Source organism: Microtus pennsylvanicus, chromosome 10, assembly GCF_037038515.1.
Source record: "Microtus pennsylvanicus isolate mMicPen1 chromosome 10, mMicPen1.hap1, whole genome shotgun sequence".
Lineage (NCBI taxonomy): Eukaryota > Metazoa > Chordata > Mammalia > Rodentia > Cricetidae > Microtus > Microtus pennsylvanicus.
Window position 1 is genome coordinate 5,416,934 of NC_134588.1, and position 25,848 is coordinate 5,442,781.

The 25,848-nt window shown below is 43.1% G+C and overlaps 1 protein-coding gene across 1 annotated transcript in view; it reads right to left on the reverse strand.

The window, feature by feature from the left end:
- Window positions 1-12,114: 12,114 nt before the first annotated feature.
- Phlpp1 (PH domain and leucine rich repeat protein phosphatase 1) overlaps window positions 12,115-25,848 on the reverse strand; it is a 216,948-nt gene continuing 203,214 nt past the window's right edge. The window contains exons 15-17 of the mRNA XM_075987628.1: window positions 19,395-19,589; window positions 16,994-17,222; window positions 12,115-14,334 (exon numbers count right to left, since the gene is read on the reverse strand). Coding sequence (XP_075843743.1) covers window positions 13,180-14,334; window positions 16,994-17,222; window positions 19,395-19,589 — 1,579 coding nt within the window. The 3' untranslated portion in view covers window positions 12,115-13,179. The remainder of the gene's footprint in view (window positions 14,335-16,993; window positions 17,223-19,394; window positions 19,590-25,848) is intronic.

Here is a 25,848-nt window from a genome sequence, read left to right on the forward strand (position 1 = left end):
GCACACTGCAGGGAAAATGTGGACCATGAGAATGAACAGAAGAAAGTGAATAGGTTCATTATCTGGGGTGGGACGGGTGACCCACTGTGGTGACAACCCAGGCTAAATTACAGTGTGGGAGGCCATCTACCCCACATTTTTCCTGTCACTCTGAAAGCTTTTTATTCCAACTTATTTTAGGAGTGGCAAAGGTGTGTTTCTAATTCTGTCCCTCTCTTGCTCTTTTTATAGTCCTTGAGTCTTGGCAAATATCCGGAAGAAAAAGGTGTGCCCCCCCCTTTTCTGCATTTTATCAGCAACAAGTATAAAGACCCATATTTCTTGCTTCTATATCTTCCTCACCTGCTGTGTCCAGTTCCAGCTGCAACTCTGAGGTTTGCAGAGAGTATGGCTACTTGCTGGACTGCCTGCTGGGCCATGGGCACTGCCAGCAGATAGATGATAGGCCTTGGTGTTAACAGATAGTACTTAATTATCTGATATTTGTCACAGAGCTGGGGTCAGGGGTCTCAGTCAGAAAATTCTCAACAGGAAATCACTATTTACCTATGAGTAAGACAGCCATCAGTTTGCAGGGGTGTTTTGTTGACCTGTGAAAGGCCACTCTCCTAAGGACGGAGCTGAAGGGCGCTGCAGATACTGACATGGCCTGCACACGTATACCTGGCCTCCCCATTTGTGCTGGCTGGCTTCATTGCCAACAGATGGCACCTTGTTTCCTGTTCTGAGCGCCTTTTGTTGCTCTGGGGCTCCTTTGCCACCTGGACATCTGGCCAACGTGCCAGAAAACGGAAGTCCTGGAGCAGCGTCCACGAATGAGTGACAGGAGTTGCTCTCTACACACCTCAGCTTCCAGCTCTCTGGGGACAGGCATGGTGTGCTTTCAGCTCTTGGCACATTGGCTGCCTTCTCCTCCCGGCCTTCCTTCCCCAAACCCTCAGTATGTCCTGGGTTCATCTCTGGAATCTAATTTGGAGGGAAGGATCCCAAAGATAGGTGTTTCTGGCCAACAGTGGGGAGTCCTGGGGGAAAATGATGAACTCACCTGTGGCTTCCACTTCCTACGCAGTTTGGGGGCCCTCTGGAGGGTGAGTGATAATGACCCCAGTCAGGCCAGTCAGGTTCAGGGTGGAGATTAGTGAGGTGGCTAGACATGGTCCACCAGCATCTTCCCACCAGGCCTTCATCCCATGTGCTAGGAGCTGGAGGTGAAAAATGCAGACTGAGATTACCTGCATCTCACTTACCTTTTAAATTTTACCTGGTTTTGCTTTCTTCAAAGCATTTAGAGGGATTTAGGGAAGGCCTGCTAAGAATAAACTCTTATTTTTTGTTTGATTGAAGATTTTGTTTTATTTTACTTTTTTTCTCTCTTTGAGATAGGGTTTCTCTGTATAGATAGCCCTAGCTATCCTCTATGTAGACCAGGCTGTCTTGAATATATTTTACTTTTGAATGACATTTTAATTGAACATATTAGCTTAATTTAGAAGAATGTGTGTTGGGGAGCAGGATGAGGATACAGTGTGCACACACATGAGGACATTAGAGAACAGCTTGAAGGGGTCAGTTCCCTCCATCACATGAGGCCCAGGGACTTCTCTGGTTATCAGGTTTGGTGACAGTGTCTGCTAGGTTTTGAAGCCTACAGTGGTGTTATTTTGTTAGACTGGGAACACTGCTGTCACACTAGCTCTTCGTGTACCCGAATGCCCGTCTCCTCTCTCTGATCTAGATATTCCCCTAGATGATGCAGGTCTAGGTATGGGCTGTTTTTATTTCAGGACTCCCTGCTGCTCAGATCTGAGGGACACTTTACTAATGCTAAATATGACCTTGGAGGCTTGGCATTGTTTCTTTCCACTCTCTTGAATTCCTATTAGGGATATGATGGTCTTATTCTATTTTCCACCTGGGCCTATCCTTCAACTGACAGACTCTTTCTTCGGCTGTGTCTTAACAACAGCATAGCCACCTACCCTGGAGTAGTTCAAACACCCCTACTTTTCATTTCTAGTTTTCTATTTTGATTTTCTTCAAGTACAAGTCACATTATCCTCACTTGTTACTCTGTTATGGTTTTGACTTGAACAGGTGTGGCCTTTATTCGGAGCATTTTTTTTCTGTGAAAAACACAACAGTTGGTTGTGGTACTGGCTTTCACTCACAGTGGGATGCACCCTTTAATGTTTGCTAGTGTTGTTATTTTAAGCTGTTTCCACAGGAATGCTCTTGTTTTGTTCTGTCTTGTTTTCTGTAGGAATCCAAGACATCGCGGCTCACAGAAGTGCATAATCATCTTAGTTCTGTTGTTGCCAGATGCCTGGAGATAGTCAAGGCAACTAAAGCCCTCACTACCTCAGAGCGGGCTGCTCGGGATCCCTTCTGGGGGCGGAGACTTGGCCAAGTCCCTCTGCCTGAGGCTGCCTCACAGCCCCTCTGGGGCTTTTGAGTCTTTCTTCCTTGATTGATCTTTGAAGCATTTAGTATTCCTCAGGTGGAGCTCCGAGTTCATAAATATTCTTTGGAGAACTGAACCAGGAGAAATCTGTTCTGTAACACCAGCTTTTGATTGCTATCTTTCATCTTTGATCCCATAGGGTTGGGGAGAGTGTGGCCTCAGTTAGCCAAAAGATACTTTAATCCAAGTGCACAGAACGAACATGTCAAATGCTTCTCCGATAAGATGCTAAGGGGCCATGCCAGCTGGGAGCTGCCGGCAGAGGTAAATGACAATGCTTTTCCATGGCTAGGTGTTTATGTTATTACCATCTCTCTCCATTTGTGAGCCAGGATTGATCCAGTGGAAAAGATCTTTCACACAGCAACAGTTTCAAAGGTTCCTGAAGCCACAACAAGGTTGTGCCTGAGGTCACTTTCCTTGGGCACACCTTAGATTTAGGATCCTCCAAATCCATATGACAACAAACAAGTAGAGTTGTTAAGGTCAATGCCTCCTGCCAGCCGCTTGCTTCCCTCAGCTCAGCCATACCCTCTCTGAGGAAAGTGAACACAGCAAGCACACATTTATACACTCCCGTGGCCAAGCTGGAAGTGCAAAACAAAAGGCTTAAATTAAAATTTGACTCACTGATTTCAAGCTCAAAACAAAGTTACATCCAAGTGTGATGGTGCACACATGAAATCCCAGCGCATGGTGGGTGGGGGCAAGAGCACCAAGGGTCATTTCCAGCTACAGGGCCCATTCTGGCCTACTTGGGACCTCTGGAAAACCACAAAAGTAAAATTACACCTGAGGCTCAGCATTATCGGTGTAAAATATAAACTTCCTTAAAATACTAGATTTTGTTTTTAGTTTTGCAAAGACGCTTTGGTTTGGTGGGTTTTTTTTTTTCCTTTTCCTTTTCTTTTCTTTTCCTTTTTTTCCCCATAGACTAAACTGGCTTGCTGTGGGTTTTCTTGGTTCCAAACAGCTATCGCCCTCTGCCCCCTAGTGGCTTGGTGACAAATTGTAAGACTTCTGGATTCAAAGACAACTTTTTTCATTTCTCACTTTCTTCTTGTTTTTCCTGCTGCTCTCAATAAAAGACTTTCTTAAATGCACACAGACTGTAACAAAATGAAATTAATTCTGAGCATTATATTTTTTTACTGGAAAGTAGCCAGGAGAACCTCTTAAAGAGTTAAGCTGAGTTTAGAATTTGATCACATAGGATTTGGAACATGAGACCTTCTCAGCCCCAATTTCCAGGGCCATTTTCATCAGGGCAAATACCTTCTGAGACATTGATCAACACCATGGGAGCCCTTGCCCCTGATAGTAGCAATGAGATCTGAGCTTGACTTCACCTGACTTGCCACTGTAGGCAGCCCTTCTCAGCTTTGCTGGGTGTGACACACTGGGTCTAGGAATAAATAGACAGGAAGGGGTTCACAATCACTCATGAAGGAGAAAGAAGTGACCCATGTTCTGACCTCAGAAAGTCCAGACGGGTTGGCTAGGTGGATTGTGTTTCTCTGTCCACCAGGCACACTTGACATACGGTAGAAAACCCAAGGGTTGAGTATCCCTCTCCTGTCCCTCACTTTCCCTGCCCTCTCTTCCTCCTCTTCCTAACCCAACAAGGTAACTTTTGTATTTGCTTCTCACTGCCTGTCCCTAAGGAAAGTTTACAATGTGGGGTCCAACTTACACGAGGTAGGGTAGTATGCAAATCTGTAAGATAGGAAATAAAGCTAGGGCTGCCAATGCTTGTGGAAAGGACCCTGGGCAGGTGCACCTGTGTGCTGTGTTCTATTTGGAAACATGGGCTCGTTCTGGAGAGGAATAGAAGTGGGGCTGCAAACCACAGGAAGGAAACCAGTGTCACGAAACCATCACCTACAACGTTTAAGGCAGTGCATTTTGTGAGTCTTACCATAATTATGAAGGAAAAAAAACTTGTTATAAATTTACATATACTATAATGTATTAAGGACATAAAAACAAACTGATGGAACACTGTAGAAACTCCAGATAGCTTTATATACTGTCACCTGATTAATGACTCTGGGTAACACTACAGGACAATAAGGAAATGATGGAGGAGAGTCATCTGTCTATGTGTTGCCTTCATTGATTAATAAAGAGACTGCCTTGGCCCTTTGATAGGACAGAAAATTAGGTAGGCGGAGTAAACAGAACAGAATGCTGGGAGGAAGAAGGCAGTGAGGCAGACGGCACAGCTCTCTCTCCAAGATGGATGCAGGTTAAGATCTTTCCCCGGTAAGCCACCACCTCGTGGTGCTACACAGATTATTAGAAATGGGTTAATCAAGATGTGAGAATTAGCCAGTAAGAGGCTAGAGCTAATGGGCCAAGCAGTGTTTAAAAGAATACAATTTGTGTGTTGTTATTTCGGGTATAAAGCTAGCTGTGTGGGAGCTGGGTGGTGGAACGCAGCCCACCGCTCCTTCTACAAGGAAAGATTGGTCTTTTTCAAAGATGATGTTGGTTAAAGTCAATGTCAAAATAAAACTACAATAAGAAGTGATAATAAAGGAAAGTACCCTAAAACCATAAAATATTCATATCTGTAACTAAATTCACTCTTTTTTTTCCGTTTTTTTTTTTTTTTTTTTTGGTTTTTTGAGACAGGGTTTCTCTGTAGCATTGGAGCCTGTCCTGGAACTAGCTCTTGTAGATCAGGCTAGCCTTGAACTCAGAGAGATCCGCCTGCCTCTGCTGGGAATAAAGGTGTACACCACCACGCTTGGCCTAAAAATCATTCTTACTGGTGCTGAACTATCCCTGTAAGATCAGCAACAGAATGGCAGCTTGCTACATCACACTGCAAGTTGTGGCGTGTGAACAAGATAGGAAAGGACATACACAGCTTAGAAACTAAGGAAGTAAATTCTCCTATTTGCTGATGACATGATTGTCCGCGTGAACAACAGAGAAGCACTAATACTGAAACCCCCAAAACTCATCAACAACTATAGCAAAGTTGCAGGACATAGGCTAGTGCACAAGCCAATTGCTTTCTTTGTACCAATAGCTGATAGCTGGAATTTGATATTAAGAACACAACACTAGTTGCATTAATGGCAAAAATTCAAATACTTATTTCTAAATATTAAAAGAAGTTCTCAACTATAAGATCCCAGATATTTATTTAAATTAAGAGATATTTCATGTTTATGGATGGAATTCACTCTTCCAACATTTAGTTATGGAGTCAATATAACCTCAAACAAAATCCAAGCCATTTTGTGGATTTTGGCAAACCATTTCTGCAACTTATATACAAAGAAAAAATAGCTAATATGATACTGAATAAGAAAAGTATCAGAAGATTGACATCAGCCAACTTTAAGACCAAGCTTCAGTGATCAGCATACTGGAAGCTTAGTGAAGGGACAATTAGTCAATGGAAAATAATAGAGAACTCTGACCTGTATGGACAAAGTTGATTAACCCTTAGCAAAAGGGAAACGCAAACTAGTAGGGAAACAATAATCCCTGCAGGTAATGGTGTTTGGTTATAGAAGGAGCAAGTAGGACATATCTTTATAATCTCCTTAGCTTGTTGCTATGTAATAGAAAACTCTTTCTTTAAATCTTTGGTATTGAAATAATGTTTTTTTTTTAATGAAATTCTGAGGCCTGCAACATGCTTTCAATCAATAACTGATCAATTTCTGCATTGCCTTGTGCTAGAAAACCTGTCAGAGCTGCATAGGATTGAATGTATGTTATGTATATAGGACAAAGCCTATTCCTGATTATGTCTTGCAACTGAATAAATAATGAAGTCAATTCTGTATCATCTGGTATAAATTCAGTGGTTTCAACTCTTTCCTAGTTCTTGAATCCTGTCCTAAGCAAATAAGGCTGATTTGTGGAATAGAGACAAGATTTGTTCTTTAAAGAGCTTGAACCTGTGGGTCAGCATAAGGGCCTTCACCAAGAATTTGATATTGGGAAGTCTCAAGGCCTTTTGTTTTCCCTGTTATTCCAAAATTTTTGCTTCTTCTCTGAAATAACATCTAAACATTAATTGTGGCCCACCATCCAGGACTGCTGAAACTAACTGAAGCCAGTAATGTGGTGTTGCGTTGATGCTAGAAGACCATGTCTTTATCATCACCCTAACAAATGTGGAATGCAAGCTATAAGTTACAACAGCTTGCTTAATTTCTTTTAGATCATTCATTCCTATAGGTATCCATTTACCTTGTTTGGATCCTTGTGGGCCTTTAGAACTTGATGCTTTGTCAGAGTAGATTACAGGGTAGGAAGCTAAAACCTTGGGTAAGTCATCTCTGACAGCTACTGGTGATGTTGAATTCTGTCCTTGTGCCTTATTTTTCTGCTCATCAGCTCCAACAATTTCCTCAATTATTTCAAATCTTTTTACCATTGTCTTTTGTAAAGCCTGAATCTCCTGGCCTGTATATATTTCTAGTGATTTCACTGAGGCACCTAGCCTCTGATCCTCATTCTGTACATGTGATTCCAAGGTCTGAAGTTTCTCCTTTAAAGATAACACCTCATCCTTCGACAACAAGGACACTTGCTCAACAATATTCATAGCAGCATTATTTGTAATAGCCAGAACCTGGAACCAACCTAGATGTCGCTCAACAGAAAACTGGATAAAGAAAATGTGGTACATTTATACTATAGAGTACTATTCAGCTGTGAAAAACGACATCATGAAATTTGAAGGCAAATGGATGGAACTAGAAAAAAACATCCTGAGTGATGTAACCGAGACTCAGAATGACAAACACGGCAATGTACTCACTTGTAAGGGGATAGAAGATGTAAAGCAAAGAAAAACTAGATTACAATCTACAGCTCCAGAGAACTGGGAGCATATGGGGAGGGTGGAGGGGGAGAAGGGAGGGAGGAAGGGGAGTGGAAAAATAAATATAGCTCAATAAAAACAATAAAAAAATATTTAAGGCCTTATTTGCATGGGTTTGGTTACAGGAACTGATAAAGTGTTCACTAAACACCACCACCCCATACAGACTATACAGCTTGGGTTCTGCCTGCAAACAGGAAGCGGGTGAACTTTTAACACGTGTCCTGGGATGCTCAGCCTAGAAAGGTGGATGGCTCTTGTCTGTATCAGCAGGATTGCCATTTACATTGCTTCCTTTCTTTTCCCAACATTTCATCTTGTCTCTAGTTATGTGGAAGGAAGCCAGAACAAACATGACAAACCCCTCCAATTTTAATCTGAAGATTGTGAAGATGAAGTTTTATTGTGAGCAAAATGGTCCCACCTTGCATTCACAGATCACTCTAGGGAAACCAGAAATGTTAAACTCAGAGGGCTGACCTGTTTTTCCACCCAGAAGGCTGAGAATGGAGCTGACTGATGACCTGTATTATCTGAAGGGCCAGGCCTTACCTGTTCTCACAACAGAGGTAAAATAGTCTAGATGACTTCTGCATTATCTACGTGACCAGGGGCTCCCCCAAGTCCCCACAACCAGGACTGGAGATAGTTAATAGTCTAGATGACATTTCATTAACTGTATAAGCGGGGGTGAGGGTGTCCCTTAAACTCGCACAACCAGGACTGGAGGTAGCTAACAGCCAAAATGACCCCTTCACTATCTGTCTGACCAAGACCACTCCAGATCCTTCCCTATGCCCTTAATGCACGCAGCCTATCTCTAGAACTCATCTTCTTGGAAGAAGTGGCATGAACTTTGAGCTTCAATATAATGTCTCCCCATACTCAATTACACTAGGCTTAAATGCACTGAACTACATTTCCTTCTTGCCTCTGGCAGATCAACACTCTGCTGACACTGGTGGTTGCAGAGTCCCACAGAATTTCAACTGATAATTGGAGGACAAAGGTGAAACATATATGTAAATGACATGTGATAGGAAAAGAGGACACATGTTTACCTGTGATAGGTGGCTGCTGCTCCTGGGAGGCATGGCACATTTTATAATCTGCTGAGGCACTCTACAGGTAGCCATTAAAAGTATGCTGGATCAGGAGTGTAATTATTCAGCCACAAATAGGGCTGCACTTCCAGGTTCTAGAGTATTGCATGCCCTCAGGCAAAAGTGCCTGAATGTTAAAGGGCCCTGTGTGACCCACACGTGTGCATGTGTGGTTACATCCACTATGACTCAGGTAAGCCCTTGCATGCATGCATGCGTGAGCCCATCATCTGCGTATGACATAGTCATACCAACCTGCTATGTGCATGTGCTAGGTAGCTTATAAAATTCTGGATGCACCATCTTTCTCTTTGTGTGCACACCGATTCCCCAGGCCTGTACATGCCCCCTCTAATAAACTCCTAAGTGGGTTTGTTGCATGTTCTGTGTTTTCTTCTCACTTGTGCCAGGCAATTTCAAGGTGGCCAATAAGAACATTGCTTGGTTTAGTCCTGGCTTACAGGCAACTCTTAATCCTAAGATAGTTTTGGCACTTCCAGGCATATTTGGGAGGCAGTTTTCTTAAAGACTTGGAAATGAGTATGGTTGAGTTCAAACAGGGTCTAGGACTGGACATACAACAATGAAAAAAAGGTCAACTGTCATTTTAATGTCTTTTCAACAGGCAGACTTAGCCATTTGAGGAAAAGTCCAAGTTCACGGGAACAAGACAGAAGACCAGAAAGTGAAAGATTTCAGTGTGAAGCAAGCAGCACTTCCCTGTCCTTAGAAAATAAGAATGACAAGAGTAATTCAAGTTGTGAGAAGGAGCAAGAACATTCTCCACACACTCTGTTGCTTGTCCTTTTACACAGGGTAGAGCATTGTGCTCTTGGAACAAAATAAAGCAAAGGGCAATGAATGTTGTACTTATTTATGGGTAAATTCAGGGTGGGGAAGGTCCAGAATAGGGAAAGCATCTTGAGGGCCATTTGCCCATTTCTTCTTGATGTGTTTGTTCAATGTGTTCTAGAAAGCAAAGGGGCCATCTGAGGGAACATATTCTGTTTTCTGACATTTGTGTGCTGGCTTAGACCCTCAAGGTCTCTCAAGACCAGCAGCCATCATCACAGCTCAACCGGGTGCCTCAGGTTTTGAGTCAGTGATGGGTTCTTGATCAAGGCTGAGTGCATTCAACATGCAAATCATTTGGGGTGCGGACTTCAAGGCCTCCTTTTCCATCATGGTCATCCCCAAACTGACCAGGCCTAAGTGTAAACTTGGTTCCAATTGATAGAGCAGGTAGGGTAAGGGCTAGGGAAAAACAAAACAGTCACAACTACTTTAGGGCTATTTGCATTTTTAAACACATATCAAACATATCTATCAATATCAATACAGTCCAGATCAGAAGCAGTTTGCCTAGAGTCATTTCTATAACATGGGTATTAAGGAGCTGAACTAGAAGAACAAAGCAGTACTCAATGACAGGAAATACACGGAGCCTTTCCCCACCACAATCTGTCTTTCCTCCCCTTTGTTACTTAGGACAGCACTGTGTTGTGCTCTTGCTCTATGCTGGAAGAGTGATGACTCTTACCGTAAGGCTCCTGTTGAGCTGCAGATATGGTCCCTGGGGAGGCAGTTACAGACAGTACAATCCCCACCTTTATGGAGACTCTTCTGCTTTGCATCAGGGATGAATTCAAAAGACCTTCTCATGAGTGTCCAAGGACTGTCAACATAACCCAGCAACATGGGCTAGGGCCAACAGTGACATCACAGATGTTACTCCATAAGATTTCAAGCAAACCACAGCAGCTTTCTGTTTTGCTCTGTTGCCTAGCCCCAGGGATTGCAGGGCTAGGCAAATGCTAGATAGAACTACAATTATGATTACATTTCAGTATTTTAATTTCCCATGGGACAGACGTGCATTATAGGAATTAAGTGGTCACCAATGACACCACCTTACAAAGCAGAAACTGATACAAGGTTCAATGAACACTAGGATTTGATACAGCCTCACTGCCACACTTAGTGGCGAGAATTACTTTCTATTACAATTCGAAGAAAACTGTTAAACAGTTTCTTCCGGCAGTATGGAGCTCATATCTTCCCCAAAGCTAAACCTACCAGTAGACGGTGCTATAACAAAAGCAAGCAAAAGAAACCAGGGTCCTAGTTGGGTCCCTGGCTCCAACCTGGCCTGGAGTTTGGAGGGCCAGGCTAAGCTGAAGGGCAGAAAGCCTGGAGGCCTGTATCTGGCAGCATGTGACTGATCCAACAGGAACCAGAGTCCAGGCCCTAGCAAGTCATTAGCCTTCCTCGTGCTCCCATGTGGTTCCCAGTTCCTCTTCTTCTTCTTCACAAACTTTCCCAGTGGTCTGGATTCCCTCACCGAGGCGAATACACCCTCAGTGAAATCCTTTCTCCTTAATACTCACTGTGCTGATGTCACAGCTTCAGGGGTCTTCAAGTATTAAGTACTTTAAAGCTCAAAACCCACTTCATTTTATAAGCAGCATTACATATAGTATTAGAAGGTATCTTGGTGAACAGAATTTGGTGCGGGAGAAAAGCTGTCATGTTACAAGAACTGAATAAATTCCTCTTAGGAACTAACTGGGGAGGCTCATACATAAAACCATGGAGACTTACCAGTTGGTAAGTCTGTACCTCTTTAGTTCCTTCACATGGATGCAACAGAAGAAACTTCCCCTCTCCATGTACTAGGTATCCCAAGTTTCCAAAGGGAACTTATATCTCCACAGTTTTTCATATGCAGTGTGTCCACAGTGTCTCAATGACAGAATGGACAGAGATGTAAGCACTGAAGGAACCGGGGAACACACACATACCTCTGTCTTGTTGCTTTTTCCCACATCCTTTTGCTGGGCCTGGTGGGAAGCTGCCTCTGGTGCCATCAAGTAGTCCACGAGTACTCACTGACTCTGTTGACACCCTCCACAGGCTCTTCCACAAAGGTGACATGTGAACTCTGCTAAAGTGGGAATCTGGAAAGCTAGCCCAGCTTGACAGGAAGTAAGGCACTGGGAAAAACTAGACACTTGTGTGTGGCTTCTCTGATCCATGACCCACATGGTGTGATGCAGAATAAGGGATGGAAGGGCTAGAGAATGGGGCAGGATCAGGCTCCTGAGATGATGTCACTTCCAGTGCAAGGAAGAAGGTGTCTGCCGTATTTTGGAAATCCAACTCCTTTAGTACTGGGTCTGGGTCTAGCACTGTGCTGGAGGGAGCTAGGCCTTCTCCTGTGGCCTCAGTCAGTGGTCTGGGCTAGTTCAATACTATTCTGGGCAGACCTGAGGGGAGACAGATAGAAACGGAAGCCACCTGTCTTCCACATACAGCTCTTGCTTTGCAGTCACAATAAAAGGTACATTACCCGTTCATATGATCTCCTAGAAGAACTGAAAGCCAACGTGGTTCTGCAGGAATAGATGCTTCCCATGAGCTCTCCCCTATGCAATCTCCAACTAGCCCCCCTTTAGTGTCTTCACTGTATCATATTAAGAGGAAAAGGATAACACCAGCTGTGTATACAGATGACCAGAAGGTCAATTTTACTACCTCATTCTCTGCAGTCAAACTTGTTAACTATTAAGGAAACACACAAACTGCAGTCCATAATGTTGGTGAATCTCAATCTTGCATCTATTCCTTTCAAATGCAAGATGGTATGACTGTAAGATATACCTGGGTGCTGAGACAAAAGCTCATGGATCCAGTGCTTGTAAATTTCATATTTATTATAACAAAAATTATGACATGTCCATTTGTGCATTCTGCTTCAATATAACTCTGGATGTGTAGACAATCTAAGGGACTCTATACAGTCATGCTGATTGTGGCAGCAGGAAGGAACACAATTAAAAAGTGTTAGCTGGGTGGTGCTGGCACACGCCTTTAATCTCAGCACTCGGGAGGCAGAAGCAGGCGGATCTCTGTGAGTTCGAGGCCAGCCTGGTCTATGAGAGCTAGTTCCAGGACAGGAACCAAAAGCTACAGAGAAACCCCGTCTCGGGAAAAAAAGTGTCTGCAAAATGTTCTGGGGTTCCCAAGAGCAGGCTCTTGTCCAATGACTTCAGAACCATGTATCTACACAGAAACACGCTGACCAAATGGCCCACACTGAGGATGAGTGAGGAGGGGACAGGACAGGGAAGGCTCCTCAGAAGGGGCAGAAGTCAGTTCTTTAGACTGTGTCCTTCCGCCAAGACTACAAACACTCAAGCATCACTGTGCAGCATGGAACTATTTACAATAGAAATTTCTCAATCAACTGTTCTCTCAGAGAAAATTAGTGAATCCCAGTGACTTACGTCACCTGACAGAGTAAAGCAACTCCTAGGAGTTAGTCTCCATATTCTACAAACGTCTATCATTTTCAAGACAAAAAAAGCCTTTCCCCACAAAGAAATACACAATTACAATATTATTAAGTCATTTAGCAATGGCAACTTGGCCTGCCTTCCAAATAAAACAAAAAGTAATTTTTAAAAATTACATTATCATTAACTGTTTCTCTGTAATATATTAAACCTTTTGTTCTTTGTCTTTACATATTTGATATGTTAGGGAAAAAAGTTAACAAATTTAAATCATATTGGTAAAGTGTCACTAGAAGAAAAGTGGTAATTATTAAAAGTAACCAATACAAAGAGAGCCTACAGATGAGCTGCAGAGACAGGTGGGGCAGTGTCTGGGAGAAGGGCATGGAGTAACACCCCTGGTTTAATGTGAGCCTGGGAGACTCTCCTGGTTAGTTTATTGTTTAAAAGAGTACTCAGACTGGGTCATAGTGGTGTGTCGTAACAGTCTGGCAGGTGGTCCACCTGGAACTGCCGCTGTGGCTGGGGCAGCTGTGGTGGTGGCAGCTGCTGCTGCTCCTGATGATGTTTCATGATTTCTTTGACTTCCTCCTCCAGCTCTGGGGGTATGATAAACTGATCATCTGGATCTGGCTGAGCTGGGGCTGCAAAATAGCCTCCCGGCTTTCGGAGAGGTGCATCTGTGGCGACCTCTATCACGTTGTGGCTCCTTTCCTGGGGTGCTACAGAGCCATTAGCCCTGCGTCGCCCAATGGTCCCCACAGCAGAGAAGTCTGCCTTCTTGGAGAAACCAGAGTCATCCTCGTTGGCACTGATGACAATGCCCTCATCACTGGCCTCAGCTGGCACCTGAAGCAGATGCTGTTGTTTCTCCTTCTCCTTGGCCCGGCTGCAATGGATGTCCACTTCTACCTCTACCCGGCTGCCATTGCTGAAGACACCCTCAATGGGTTCTTCATCATCACTGTCAAGGCCATTGTCAGAGAAAGCACTGGAGAAAGTGGCGCTGGACAGCTGACGTTGGAAGGAGTTAGACAGGCAGACTGGGTGCAGCATGCAGCGCTGCTCGCTGGGGTAGGCGGGGCTGTTCTCATTCAGGACTCCAGATGGGGGCTCATCAGAGGCTGTGGAGCCCACCTCACTGCTCATCTCAGAGGTGGAGAGTTCACTGCTGATCTCAGAGGCCATGCCACTGCTGGAGGATGGCACACCCAGTCCATCGGAGGGGCGGTCCTTTATCACCATGTTGACGGACGGTGGGAAGATGCCTGGACTAGGTGGTGGCATGCTTCCTCCAGCACTAAGCTCACAGCAGCAGAAGCTGTCTTCTGTGACACTGAGTTGCACTACTACAGCGCTGATGCTTTCATGGCAGCCATAGCTCTGGGCCAGAGTACACAGCTTCTTGGCAGCAGCCAGAGCATCCGGCACATTGCGCACGGCCTCCACAGCCTCCTCATTGGACAGGCTGTCCCACAGTCCCTTACTGCCCAGAATGAAAAACTCATCCTGTGGAGTCAGAAGCACTGACTGCACATGGGGCCGAGGCACCACGCTGGGGTGGAGGAAGGTGTAGCCCAGGATGCGTGTGGACTCTGTCACTCCGTTCACCTTGCCATCCTAGAATTTCCAGAGAGACAGTTAAGGAAAGAGCACACGTGGCTACTGAGCAGTCTCCCTCCTGGCCACAGGGAAGTATTAGAGGGAACTGTTGCAGGAAGAGTTGGCCAGACCAGGCAAGGGGCCCTACATAGAGTGATTAAAGTGTAGATCGGGGCTAGGAAGGAGCAGCAGGGCGAAAGGAAGTGTTTCAGCCATTCCTTTAATAGGGACCACATTCATACTAGATGGCAAGACCTATCTCTTCATGACAAGCTGTAGTGGCATTTTATTTGTATTTTAATAAATAAAGCTTGCCTGAAGCTCCAAAAAGCAAAACTGTCAGTCACTGGCTCTTACCTCGACCTCAGTCTGAAAATGGCGATCCTGCCTCCAGGAATCTCAGAATGAGACTGTGACTGAGAGCTGTCTCCTTCCATCTTCTAATCTCTAGGGATGAGACTAAAGGCATGCACCACTGGGAATAAATGCATGCAACACCTGGTTTCTATGGCAACTAGTGTGGCTAAGGGATTAGAGGTGTGTGACACCACTGCCTGGTCTGCAAGGCTGACCAGTGGGGTTGCTTTACTCTCTCATCTTCAGGTAAATACAAATGAAACACCACTACACAAACTGACATCCAGCCTCACATTACATGCATGTTCACTAGCTTTTAGAAAGGTAAGTCACCCAGAGACAACATCACACCTTTGTTACTGGCACAGCCAGCACATGGAAAGGCGAGGGGGTCCTGTGTGGCACCCAGACATTTGTAGCTGGGTCACAAATCACATACATTTGAAAAGGTGATGCTAACAGAACTACCCATTCTTTTTATTTATTTAGTTTTGTTTTGAGACAAAGTTGCTTTGTGTAACCCTGGCTGTCCTAACCAGATTAGCCTCCAACCTGCCTCTGCCTCCCAATTGCTAGGATTAAAGGTGTGTCTCACCACTGTCTGGCAGAAGTATCTATTCTTATGATTTCCTTGAACCCAACTTCCAAGGACAAACGTAGAAAGCAAAGTTCAGATGGCTCATGCTGTTTAGAGCAGCAGCCAAATCCAGGCCATTTGCCTGGGTAAAAGGTGAGTACTTTTAGATCCTAGCTACATGCAGCAGCTGTGTTCTCTACTTTCCAGATTTGAGGGGCTTAGGCTTACAGCCATGTCTATCCTATGTCCTAGTTTTAACACTCCTTCCCACAGAAAGTTTCACAATGAAAAATGCCACTTTTGTGAGCCTCTGGATGAGCAAGCTTTTGCCAGAGAATGCCCTTGCCCCTCAGCCCCACCGCCTGCCTCCACCTGGGCTTTTGGCTGCCTTTCCCCATGAACATGACCTCACCAGCCATGTTTAAAATAAGGTGACAGTATAGGTACTAAGAAGAGTAAACAGGCTTTCAAGTAGTTTTACATTCCCTCGACTCTAGTAATAAAATCCGCTGCGCCTGGTGTGGGATCTGGCAAGATCATCCTTGCTGCTCCAGCCACCCTTCAGGTTTCTCATCAGTGTGTGCTTTGAGAACATATTCAAGGTACAGAAGCAACCAAGTGAAAAGTTCTCATTGTTGAAGACCGAGCGGAGCAGATGAAAGTGAGGAAGAGAAGCAGCACAGAAAAGGGGGAAACACGCTGACCTGCAAACTGAGTCAGGCAGCAGACATCTTACTCTTCAGAGCTGGCACGTAACAGTGACCACGTAGTTCACTATGTTCTGTATGTTAGACTGTGCCCCTAATTTGTGTTCATCATCTCCTTTAATCCTCAGCGACTGGAACAGACAAGAACTAAGCTTATACGTGGACTCACTTCTATAGTCTCATGGCAGGCTTGTGTTTTTCTTGGGTACTCAACACAGCCCCCTTTTCCCCTTCTGGACACTAGCTTTCACCCTACAACCCATTGTTGTGGAAGTTTGATCACTAGGCCTTGTGGGCAGATACGTATCTCTGGGTGTTTCCAGGCTAATGTTGGGTGACCACCATGCTGGCGAATTAGTAAATGAAGAGCCACAGAAGCTACTCTGGAAGTTTCGCTGACAAGGATTCATGCTGCACTGTTATTCTAGAGTTTGTCACCAGCAGGACTATTGCCATTTGGGACCAGATAATCTCTGTTGTGAGACTGTGCCTGCACTGTAAGCTGTTTACTCATACACCTACCTAGATTTACTCGCTATGTGGCAGCAGTACCCCAGTTTTGATGATCAAATACATCTCGAGGCCTTGTGTCCTGTCCCCTAAGGACTGTTATTACTCCACTGCCCAAAGAGAAGCAGTTACACTGTTTCAGACACTACAGTTTATATGAAGTAAAAAAGGCCCCTACTTTGCACATGAGAAAACGAAGACTTAGGGTATAAAGGTCATATCCTGCAACTGGTCAAGCTGAGACACCAACCGAGCAGTGTGATTTCAGGAGTTGAGTTCTCAACCACCTAACCAGCCTTCGGAAATCCACTGGGACAGTATTCAGGAAGTATTCCTGCTTCCATGGCAACTGACGAATGCTTTACTATTCTATAATAAACTATAGGGATATCCTACAATAATCTAAAGACAGCACCACGGAATTTACTCGGGAATGTTTAATTTTGAATGTCCTCCGAAGACAAACGTTTCCTGAGGAGCCTCCACCAGAGGGGGCTATGCCCCTGTTGTCTGAGGAAAACCTCACCTCAGTGATGATGGCCTTATGCTGCTTAATTCTCTTCAGCTCTTCTTCACAGCTCATGATGTATGATCTAGACAGAGGCAGCGGCTTCCCATTTCGACAGAGAACTGTTTGGCACTTGCCAACATTAGCAGAGGTCAGTGTAAAGGAGCCTCCAAGGTCCACAGGGTCATGCTTGATGTGACACAGGACAGCAGCACCCCCAAGTTTCTGCCCAGCAGTTCCCAGCTTCCTGAACCCAAAGAAAAGGGTGAACATTCAGATGCCTCAGCATATTTTGTTTATAAAAAAAGGACTACATCAGTGCACAGGACTAGCGATTAGACTTGGCCCTTTCCACTAAAGCCACTTGGCTTCTCAGAAGAAAAAGGTCTCTGGAATCTGACAGCAAACACACTCACATGTCTGCTCATATGTGGAGGGAAGTGTCAGCTTTTGTTAAAAGCCCACATTGCTAGTCCTGGCCTGCTGTGTCCAGCCGGCTGCCTTGCGTCAGTTATGTGGCCCCAGCAGTACATTCCAAAACATCAAGAAGGTGCTGCTTCTCTCCCCACCCACTTCTCCAAAGCATCTCTGTTCCTACATAAATCAGAATAGGAACAAACACAGGATGTCCATGCAGGCACTGTAGTAACCCTAAGCACCATCCTTCTGAAGCATCAGGGCAATGCTCTATTCTTGCCCTGTACAGCCAAGAATTTCTTGATCAGCACTCTTTATTCTACAAAGCATACAGGGACAGCATTCTGGTATCAACCACCATGTGATTTGCTTTATCCTTCTATTTGTCTATTAACCCATGTCCTTATTGAACATTTGAAGCACCTAAAATGCTGACCATCAAAAAGTGCAAAGAACGCGGACTGCAGGTCCCACCAATGTCATTCCTCCAAGGCTCCTATAATGAGCCTTGACAGTCATAAAACAAAACAAAAAGCTGCCATCCTGAAGCACTAATTTAAGCAGCTGGGAATAGCCTAGCCATATGTCCTTGACAACAAGGCACAAAAAATAGGCAGTTACTCTAAAGACTGAAGTGCTCACTGCTCCTATACCCTGTTAACTAAGAGATAAAAGTCACCAAGAAGACTCAGCAAGTAGGCCTAGTATATACATATCTAAATTCTAGCTTCCAGTCATCCATGGCTATATCTGACCAGTGTACACTTTAAGACAGCATTACTTTCAAATACACAAAGTTGGTCCTCCTAAGGAGGGGCTTTTGCAACCAGAGCCTGCTAGAGGGTTATGTATAGGGTATGCATATGTGTGTACATGTGCACACATGGTACATATATGTGTGCCTGTGTATGACTTGTTTCCAGTCATGGGACAGGGTGGTGGCTGAGCATCTAAGGTGGTCTCAGGACTGGAGGGCCAGGATCCTGACTGCACAGCCTATTAGGCCTTAATGCACTCTGCTTCAACTCTATGTACCTTGGTTTTACAAGCAAGATCTGAAGAGCAGCAATGCATATCCCACTAGGAAAAATTCAGGGCACGTAAGGTAATTAGAATATTTAACTTGGTAAAACTTGTGCTCAATTGCTGTCTGGACCCACTAGGAATCTGGTAGATGGGATGCATTGGAAGCAAGAGCCAGAACCCTGACTGTTACAGTTCTTTGTGAGGGCTGCTCAGGGCACCGTTCCATAGCAGACACTACCTGCCTTGGCTACAAAGCCATCATCTCTGTCAGATTATCCATGGGGAGAGGAAGCAGAGGAAGGCACCACTGCTGCTATAACTGCAAAGCACTAGAATCCTTAGATCCTGTAAGAGCAGGGTCTGCAGGACACTTCACAGTGAGGCAATTCCAGTACAATCTATAAAGCCCTCAAGGTGACAGATGACTGAAAATTCTTTTGAGAGAAGGAGTCCTTACAGTATTTGACCCAAAGCTCTGGTGCAGGTGTGAGTGACAGGTAGCAGCTTAGGAGTCTGCAACACTTGCTTCCACACTGGGTAACACATAAAGAATGTTCTAACTCTAGCTTTAAATTTGACCCATTCAATTTTAAACCAGTGAAAACATTTCCTATTGGTCAACCAACGGGGATAGAAATGGTCCATAACTCCACCATACGAGGAGGTCTAAGGAGCCTGTGGTTTGGGGGAGGCTGGGTGTTACAAATGATGAAAATATGGAATCAACAGAAGCCAGTAAGGCCCAGTTCTCTGAGAGACAAGTGACTGAAGATTGACATCAATACATTTCAAACTGAACTGCAGTCAATCCCTTAGGACACCGAAAGAGCGAGAATACAGACCCAGGGACACAAACTATAACCCCTCACTCAAGAAGTTGGGACAGGAGGCTCTGAAGTGCAGGGCTGACCTGGTTATGCAGTGAGACTATGTCTTAGAATAAACAAGCAATAATTAAAAAGAACTAGTTGTTTACCTTTGCATGACTATGAAAGTATTGACCATGTATTCATCTTCATTTTTTGTTTTCTGAAGCTCTTCAGCCAAAATGTCACTCATGGTACACTGGAGAAGGTAGGGCACCTCCACATTCCGGTCTCCATCAAACACACCATAGAGGGCCTCCCGGTTGTCACGGAAGTTATTCACAGACAGCGCTGCGACACATAGCCTGTGGGGTAAGAATACTTCTGAGATGAGCCCATTCATCTTTCCTTCCCTGTGCACAACTCATTTGTTTTTGTTTTTGTTTTTTTTTTTTTTAAAGGAATGCACTGGTTTGTTTCTTCTTGTCTCCAGGAAGATCTGGGTTAACAGATCCCAGATGGTTTCTATCAACTAATTTCTGCTTGCCTCTCTTCCTTCTCTTCTGATTTTAATATTTTTTAAATTATTTATTTTTTAAATTTTATAGGTGTGAATGTTTTGCCTGCATGTATGTATGTATACCACATGAATGCGTGTGGATTCCCAAGGAGGGCAATTAAACTGGAACTGCAGGTGGTCTTGAGCTGCCATGTGGTGCTAGAATTGAACCCAGGTCCTCTGCAACAGCAGCGTGTGCTTTTAACTGTGGAATGGCCACTCCAGATCCTATTTCTAATATTTAAAAAGACTTTAAGTGTGTATGTGTGTGGGGGGGTGTTGGGATGTGTGTGCACATGAATGCAGATGCCTACAAGGCTGGAGGCATCACCCTCCCTCAAAATGCAGTTGCAGGCAGCCTAAGTGTCCTGACATGGGTTCTGGAAGTCAGTAGGAACTGAGCCTGAATTATCTGCAAGAGGAATTTAAGTGGTTTTGACTGTTGAGCCATCTCTCCAGCTCCAATTGTATTTTTAATGGCAATGAAAAATGGAGAGTAAGAGGAATGATAAATATTAGAACATAATCTCCTACCTACACATGCATACAATAAATAGTTATTAAGGAAAACTCTCACATCAAAATAGAGTGACAGATTAAACACAGGGAGGAAATAAAGAATGTGAAATGTTTAATAAAAGAAAAGATTAGCATTCAGCCAGTGGTGTTCACCCTGCTTATTTACTGGTTATGCCCTGGAGCTGAAGGAAGAAGACAACAGTGTTGGCTGTGGAAGACCAGAAGGCAGGATCTGCCTCCAATATAAAACCAAGAAACCAGGCACAGCAGCACATACACATAATCCTAGCACCTGAAAGGCGGAAGTGAGAGAATCAAAAGTTCAAGGCCAGCCTGAACTACATGGCAAGACCCTGCCAACAAATCCCACAAAACAACAGCTAAAGAAGACAGAACAGAGAAAGAGGACTTTGTAGGAGAGTGGTGGAACAATGTCAGAAAGCTTAATGAATGCGAAGGAGGACTTAAAATAACTTTATACACTTATAGCTACAATTTCAAATCTGATGAAAACTATAAACCTGTGGATACAAGGAGGTCAATAAACTACTTGTAAGAGATATAGGGGAAAAACTTAACTGAAGCTTAACAAAAGCAAACTACTAAAAACTAGCATGAAGGTGGGAGGATGGATTGCGGTGCAAAGCCAGAATTGCAGCAGACTCCCTGTGGCGAAAATGCAGGTGACTACAGAACAGAATCTTCCAGTACTAAATAGAAAGCAGTCTAGATTCCCAAACCAGTGAAAGACCTGTGTGTACACTGTGAGGATGTGTTACTCAGAATTGTTTAATAAAAAGCTGAATGACCAATAGGTAGGCGGGATTCTCGGTGTAGAGAGAACACTGGAGAGAAGGCTGAATTGTCAGCCAGATGGAGAGGAAGCAACAAGCAGCATACAGAATAAAGGTAACTGAGCCTCATAAAAGAATATAGATTAAAAGATACAGGTTAAATTAAGTTGTAAGAGCTAGTTAGTAACAAGCCTTAACTATGGCTAAGTTTTTATAGTAAGAAGTTTCTGTGTTGTGATTTGGTAGCTGCCAGGAGGGACAGAAAAATCCACCTACATATGGTGACCAATATCCAACCACATATATCCACATAAGACCCGAGAAAGCTTAAAAAAAGTTTCTAAACACACAGAAATGGAGCAAAACATGACTTCCTGGTCTCGTGTCTCTCGTGCCAGCTGCAGTACAGAGACCCCACTCCTGGAGGTGCTTCCTTGTGCGGGCTGCAGTAGAGAGACCTGTCTCCTGGAGGTGCTCCCTTGTGCGGGCTGCAGTAGAGAGACCTGTTTCCTGGAGGTGCCAGTGTGCATGAGTTGCCAGTGCACCAAGAGCTAAACCACGAAGCAGGTTTAAAGTTTTGCTCAAGTAGACAGATAAGGTTACAAATATGCAGTAAAGTTGGTTCAGATGGAAAAAAAAAACTCTAACAGATTACAGTGTGTATAACAATGTGTGTAGGCTTAACATAAAAAAGGGTATAGACACTCATAGAAAAAAATAGTTTAAAAAATAAAGTAAAATTTTCAAAGAAAGAGTAAAGTAAAATTAAAAACTAAGTCACATAAGAATTGAAAATACACAGAGTCTGGACCCTATATGGTGTCTCGTTAATTCTGAATTTTTAAATGCAAATGTACATAAAATAATAGATGCTGAAAGACACTGAATTATAGAAAATGCTAAATTAAACCAACGTATATATTTTAAAAATATCTTAACTTCAAAATGAAAGTTGGATAATGTGTTGCCTTGGGAAAGACTGCAGGGCAGGTGATGTGTAAGCTGTTCGCTTGACATGGGAACAGCAGTGAGATAAGATGAGACATGATAAATTTTATTAGCTACAAAATCCTCATGACTTATTATTACATGCCATCCGTTCATATGGCATGATAGAGATACATATTACAGTTTAATTATACAGTCCAAACACCCTTATAAAGTTTACGGCTGTCTTTTACCTGATCAAACATATAACAAAAATGTCATCTTTAACTGACTTGTGCACACCACACATTCCATACTTGTGTTAATGCAGATATGCATGTTACCTTTAAAAGTTTATGTGTTTTCAGAACAAGGGGACTAGACACCAATGAAAACGGGTGGCCTTGATGATCCAGTCTCTCAGAGTGCCTCTGTTGTAGGTTCCTCAGAGTTCTGCAAACAGAACAACTTCAAAGCTTTTGATTGAGATGGTCAAGACTCACAGAGTACTCTAGTCAGGACTTCAGATAAACCTTACACTTTCCTGTTGCACAAAGACTGGACAACAAATAATATAGCTAACTTATCCCAGGACTTGACCATTATAATTAATATACGTACTTCCAGGGTCTCCTAAAGATGTCAGTGCCATCAGACAATAGGAAACAGTCTAGAGAACACAACGCCCACATTCCCTAGAGGCGGGGTGGTGGTGGTTTTTAGTCATTCAATGGGTTACAGATGATTGTCATCATTTTGGAGGGTTGATTACAAACTGTTATTGGTCATGGCCAGGAAAAACGCTAAACAAAAGAGTTAAATTCAATGATAGAACAAAAGGGTGGATTGTTGAGTTTACTTTTGAACAACCAATAGTCTCAAATATTTTACATTGGTATGGGTTTTGGTTACTGATACAAATTTAAAGTTATTTTTGTTTTACTGTATATATGTTTCTATTCTAGTTTACGGTATTGTACCTGTATAGCTATTATAAAAATGCAACATAAAGTTTTAGTTCTTAAAAACTATTTAGAATAATAAAGAAATACAGGCTAATAGTCATCTATAACAATCAAAATTATAGTCATGTTAGGTATATTTTCATGGCCGTATAGAGATATATTTTAGACAGATAGGAGTATTTCCTCCCAAATTACAAAGTAAAAAAGGACTGAAAATTGTGAGTGTAATTCTTATCTGATAATTGTTCTTATTATACATAGTTTTACTATGTCAGAGTTAAATCCTTTCTTTTATATTCAGACAAAAAGGGGAAAATGCTGTAGAATAATCTTTTTGTACACTGTTAAGATGTGTCTTTGCCAAGGCACCTTCTTATTGGTTTAATAAAAAAAAATGACATGGTCATCAGCTAGGCAGGAAGCATAGGCAGGACTGTAAAACACAAAGGGAACAAGATATGCAAGAGGATAGGTAAATGCCATGAGTCACATGGCAACAAGTAGATGAATAGAAATGGGTTAATTTAAGTTATAAGAGCTAGTGGGACACGCCTAGATATCAGCCAAGTTTTCATAATTAATAAAAGTCTCTGTGTCATGACTTAGGAGCAAGATGGCAGGAAAGGAAAATCCGCCTACACAAAACAGCCTGGAAAAGTTAAAACTGATGACATTTCAGATGTACAACAAAAGGACTTCCCACCTGACGATTTCACTGTAAGAAATACAAAAGGAGACCTGATGTCTACAGAACAATGAAGTACACCACAAAGAACAAGTGAGAAAGACATGTTTTACTGCCACAATGGGAGTGTGGCACCTACCATATGAAGACAAGAAACGCTGTTCAAACCCAAAGTAAATATGATGAAGGTCTCTTCCCCGGTCACCACCTGGCTCTGAATGTCCAGAATACTGATGCTGAGAAACACTACTTGAGAAAGCAGAACACTAAGCTAATAATACTAAAAGCATATTTTTGAATTTTATAACAAACACGTAAGTAAAACACAAGGCAACAAGTACAAAGGCAGAGGCAGAAGTTGAGATGTTCCTAAGATTCTTCATGAAGTGATATAGAATTAGAGGTAAGGTGCAATAAATAAAAGATTATACTAAGCCTAAGTAGTATACACACATACTCATGAACACACATACACACCCTACACAGTACACATACACATGCTCACAAATACACACATACCCTAATATACAAATACAAATACACAGCATACACACACACACACACACACACACACACACACACACACACACACTGACACACACTGTAAGCAACACACATATATTCACACATGCATTTAGGTAGACACACAACTGAAACAAGGAAGATAACATGAAAAATGAGATAAAAACATTTAACCCAAAAAATTATGAAAAGGAAAAACTAAAATTTTTAAAAGAAAGCAAACAAAAATAAAAAATAAGTTGAAATTTAAACTTAACATATTTTCATTAGATACAAATAGGAGATCTAAAACTACCTACCAAAAACAGAAAAAATCAAATGGGGGTGGTAGAGAGATGTGACTATATGCTGCTTATAAAAAAAGAACATTTTAAATTTACACAGAGGCAAATAGGCAAAAGTAAGAAGATACACACCAGCATATCACCTTCTAGCCACTGGTACCTAGAAACACTTGCTACCTGAACCCCAGAGGCACACCCAGCTAGGACCCAAGTCTAGCTTCCACTGTCCTTCACTAGTCTCAGCCACCCCAGCCCTGGAGCAGCTAGTTGCAGGAATCCTCCCACCTACCCCCCCCCTCCATCACACCTGCCTCTCCAGACACTTTCTCTGTCCTACCAGCAGGAGCCCCTCTTCCCACCACACCTCGACTCCCTGGGAACCCTGCCTCTTGGTGTGGACAGGACCCCTATCTTTTCCCATAACCTTTCTCAGCCTTTTCTTCTTCCCATCTCTAGTACACTCTGTCACCTATGGACCTGCAGAAGCACTCGATGCCAGAGAACCCACAGCCACAACACTTTCTTAAGGTCCAGAGAGGGAAGCAGAAACCAGGGATGGAACATCAGTCCAACAAAGACAAGACCAAATATCTGGACCTAGAATTGCTTCAATCATCCTAACTCCAGATGCAGAGATACCAGTGCAAAACACAAGAAGAGCACCTGTGCTCCCACCAGGGCTCAGCAACCCTGCTAAATAGGTCCTGGGAAATGAGGCATAAGACAATAACTTCAAAATAGCTACTGTGAACAAGTTAAAGGACCTTAAAGAGGATGCGAAAAAAACTGCCCAATGAACTATGAAAATACACACTGGAATGAAATAATGAAAACATTCAAGACATGACAGTAGAAGTAGAATCACTAAAGAGAACTCAAAGTGAAATAAAACTGGAAATGAAAAATGCAGAGAAAGAAGCCAAAATGGTTTTATTTGCAGACAATACAGTTATATATATAAAAGACCCTTAAAATCTACCAGGAAACTTCTACAGATGAGAAACACTTTCAAAAGTGTAGCAGGAACACACAGCAATCAGTTGCCTTTCTATACACAAACGACAAACAATGAAAAAGAAATCAGGAAAATATCTTTGGGAAAGACTTATATAATAAAAACTTTAGGGCCCTGGAGAAAGAATGTGAATAAAATCTAAGGAGATGGAAGGATCTCTATTCTTTCCACCAAAATTCAATATAGAGCTTCAACTCTAGTTACAGCAGCAAGACAAGACAAAGAAACAAACGTGATACAGACAGGAAAGAAGAGGGTGTCAAACTACCCCTGTATTTGTAGACAATATAACCCACAAGAAAACTTTCAGAACTGCCAATGGTTAGCAAGACAAGACACGAAATCAGCAGCTGT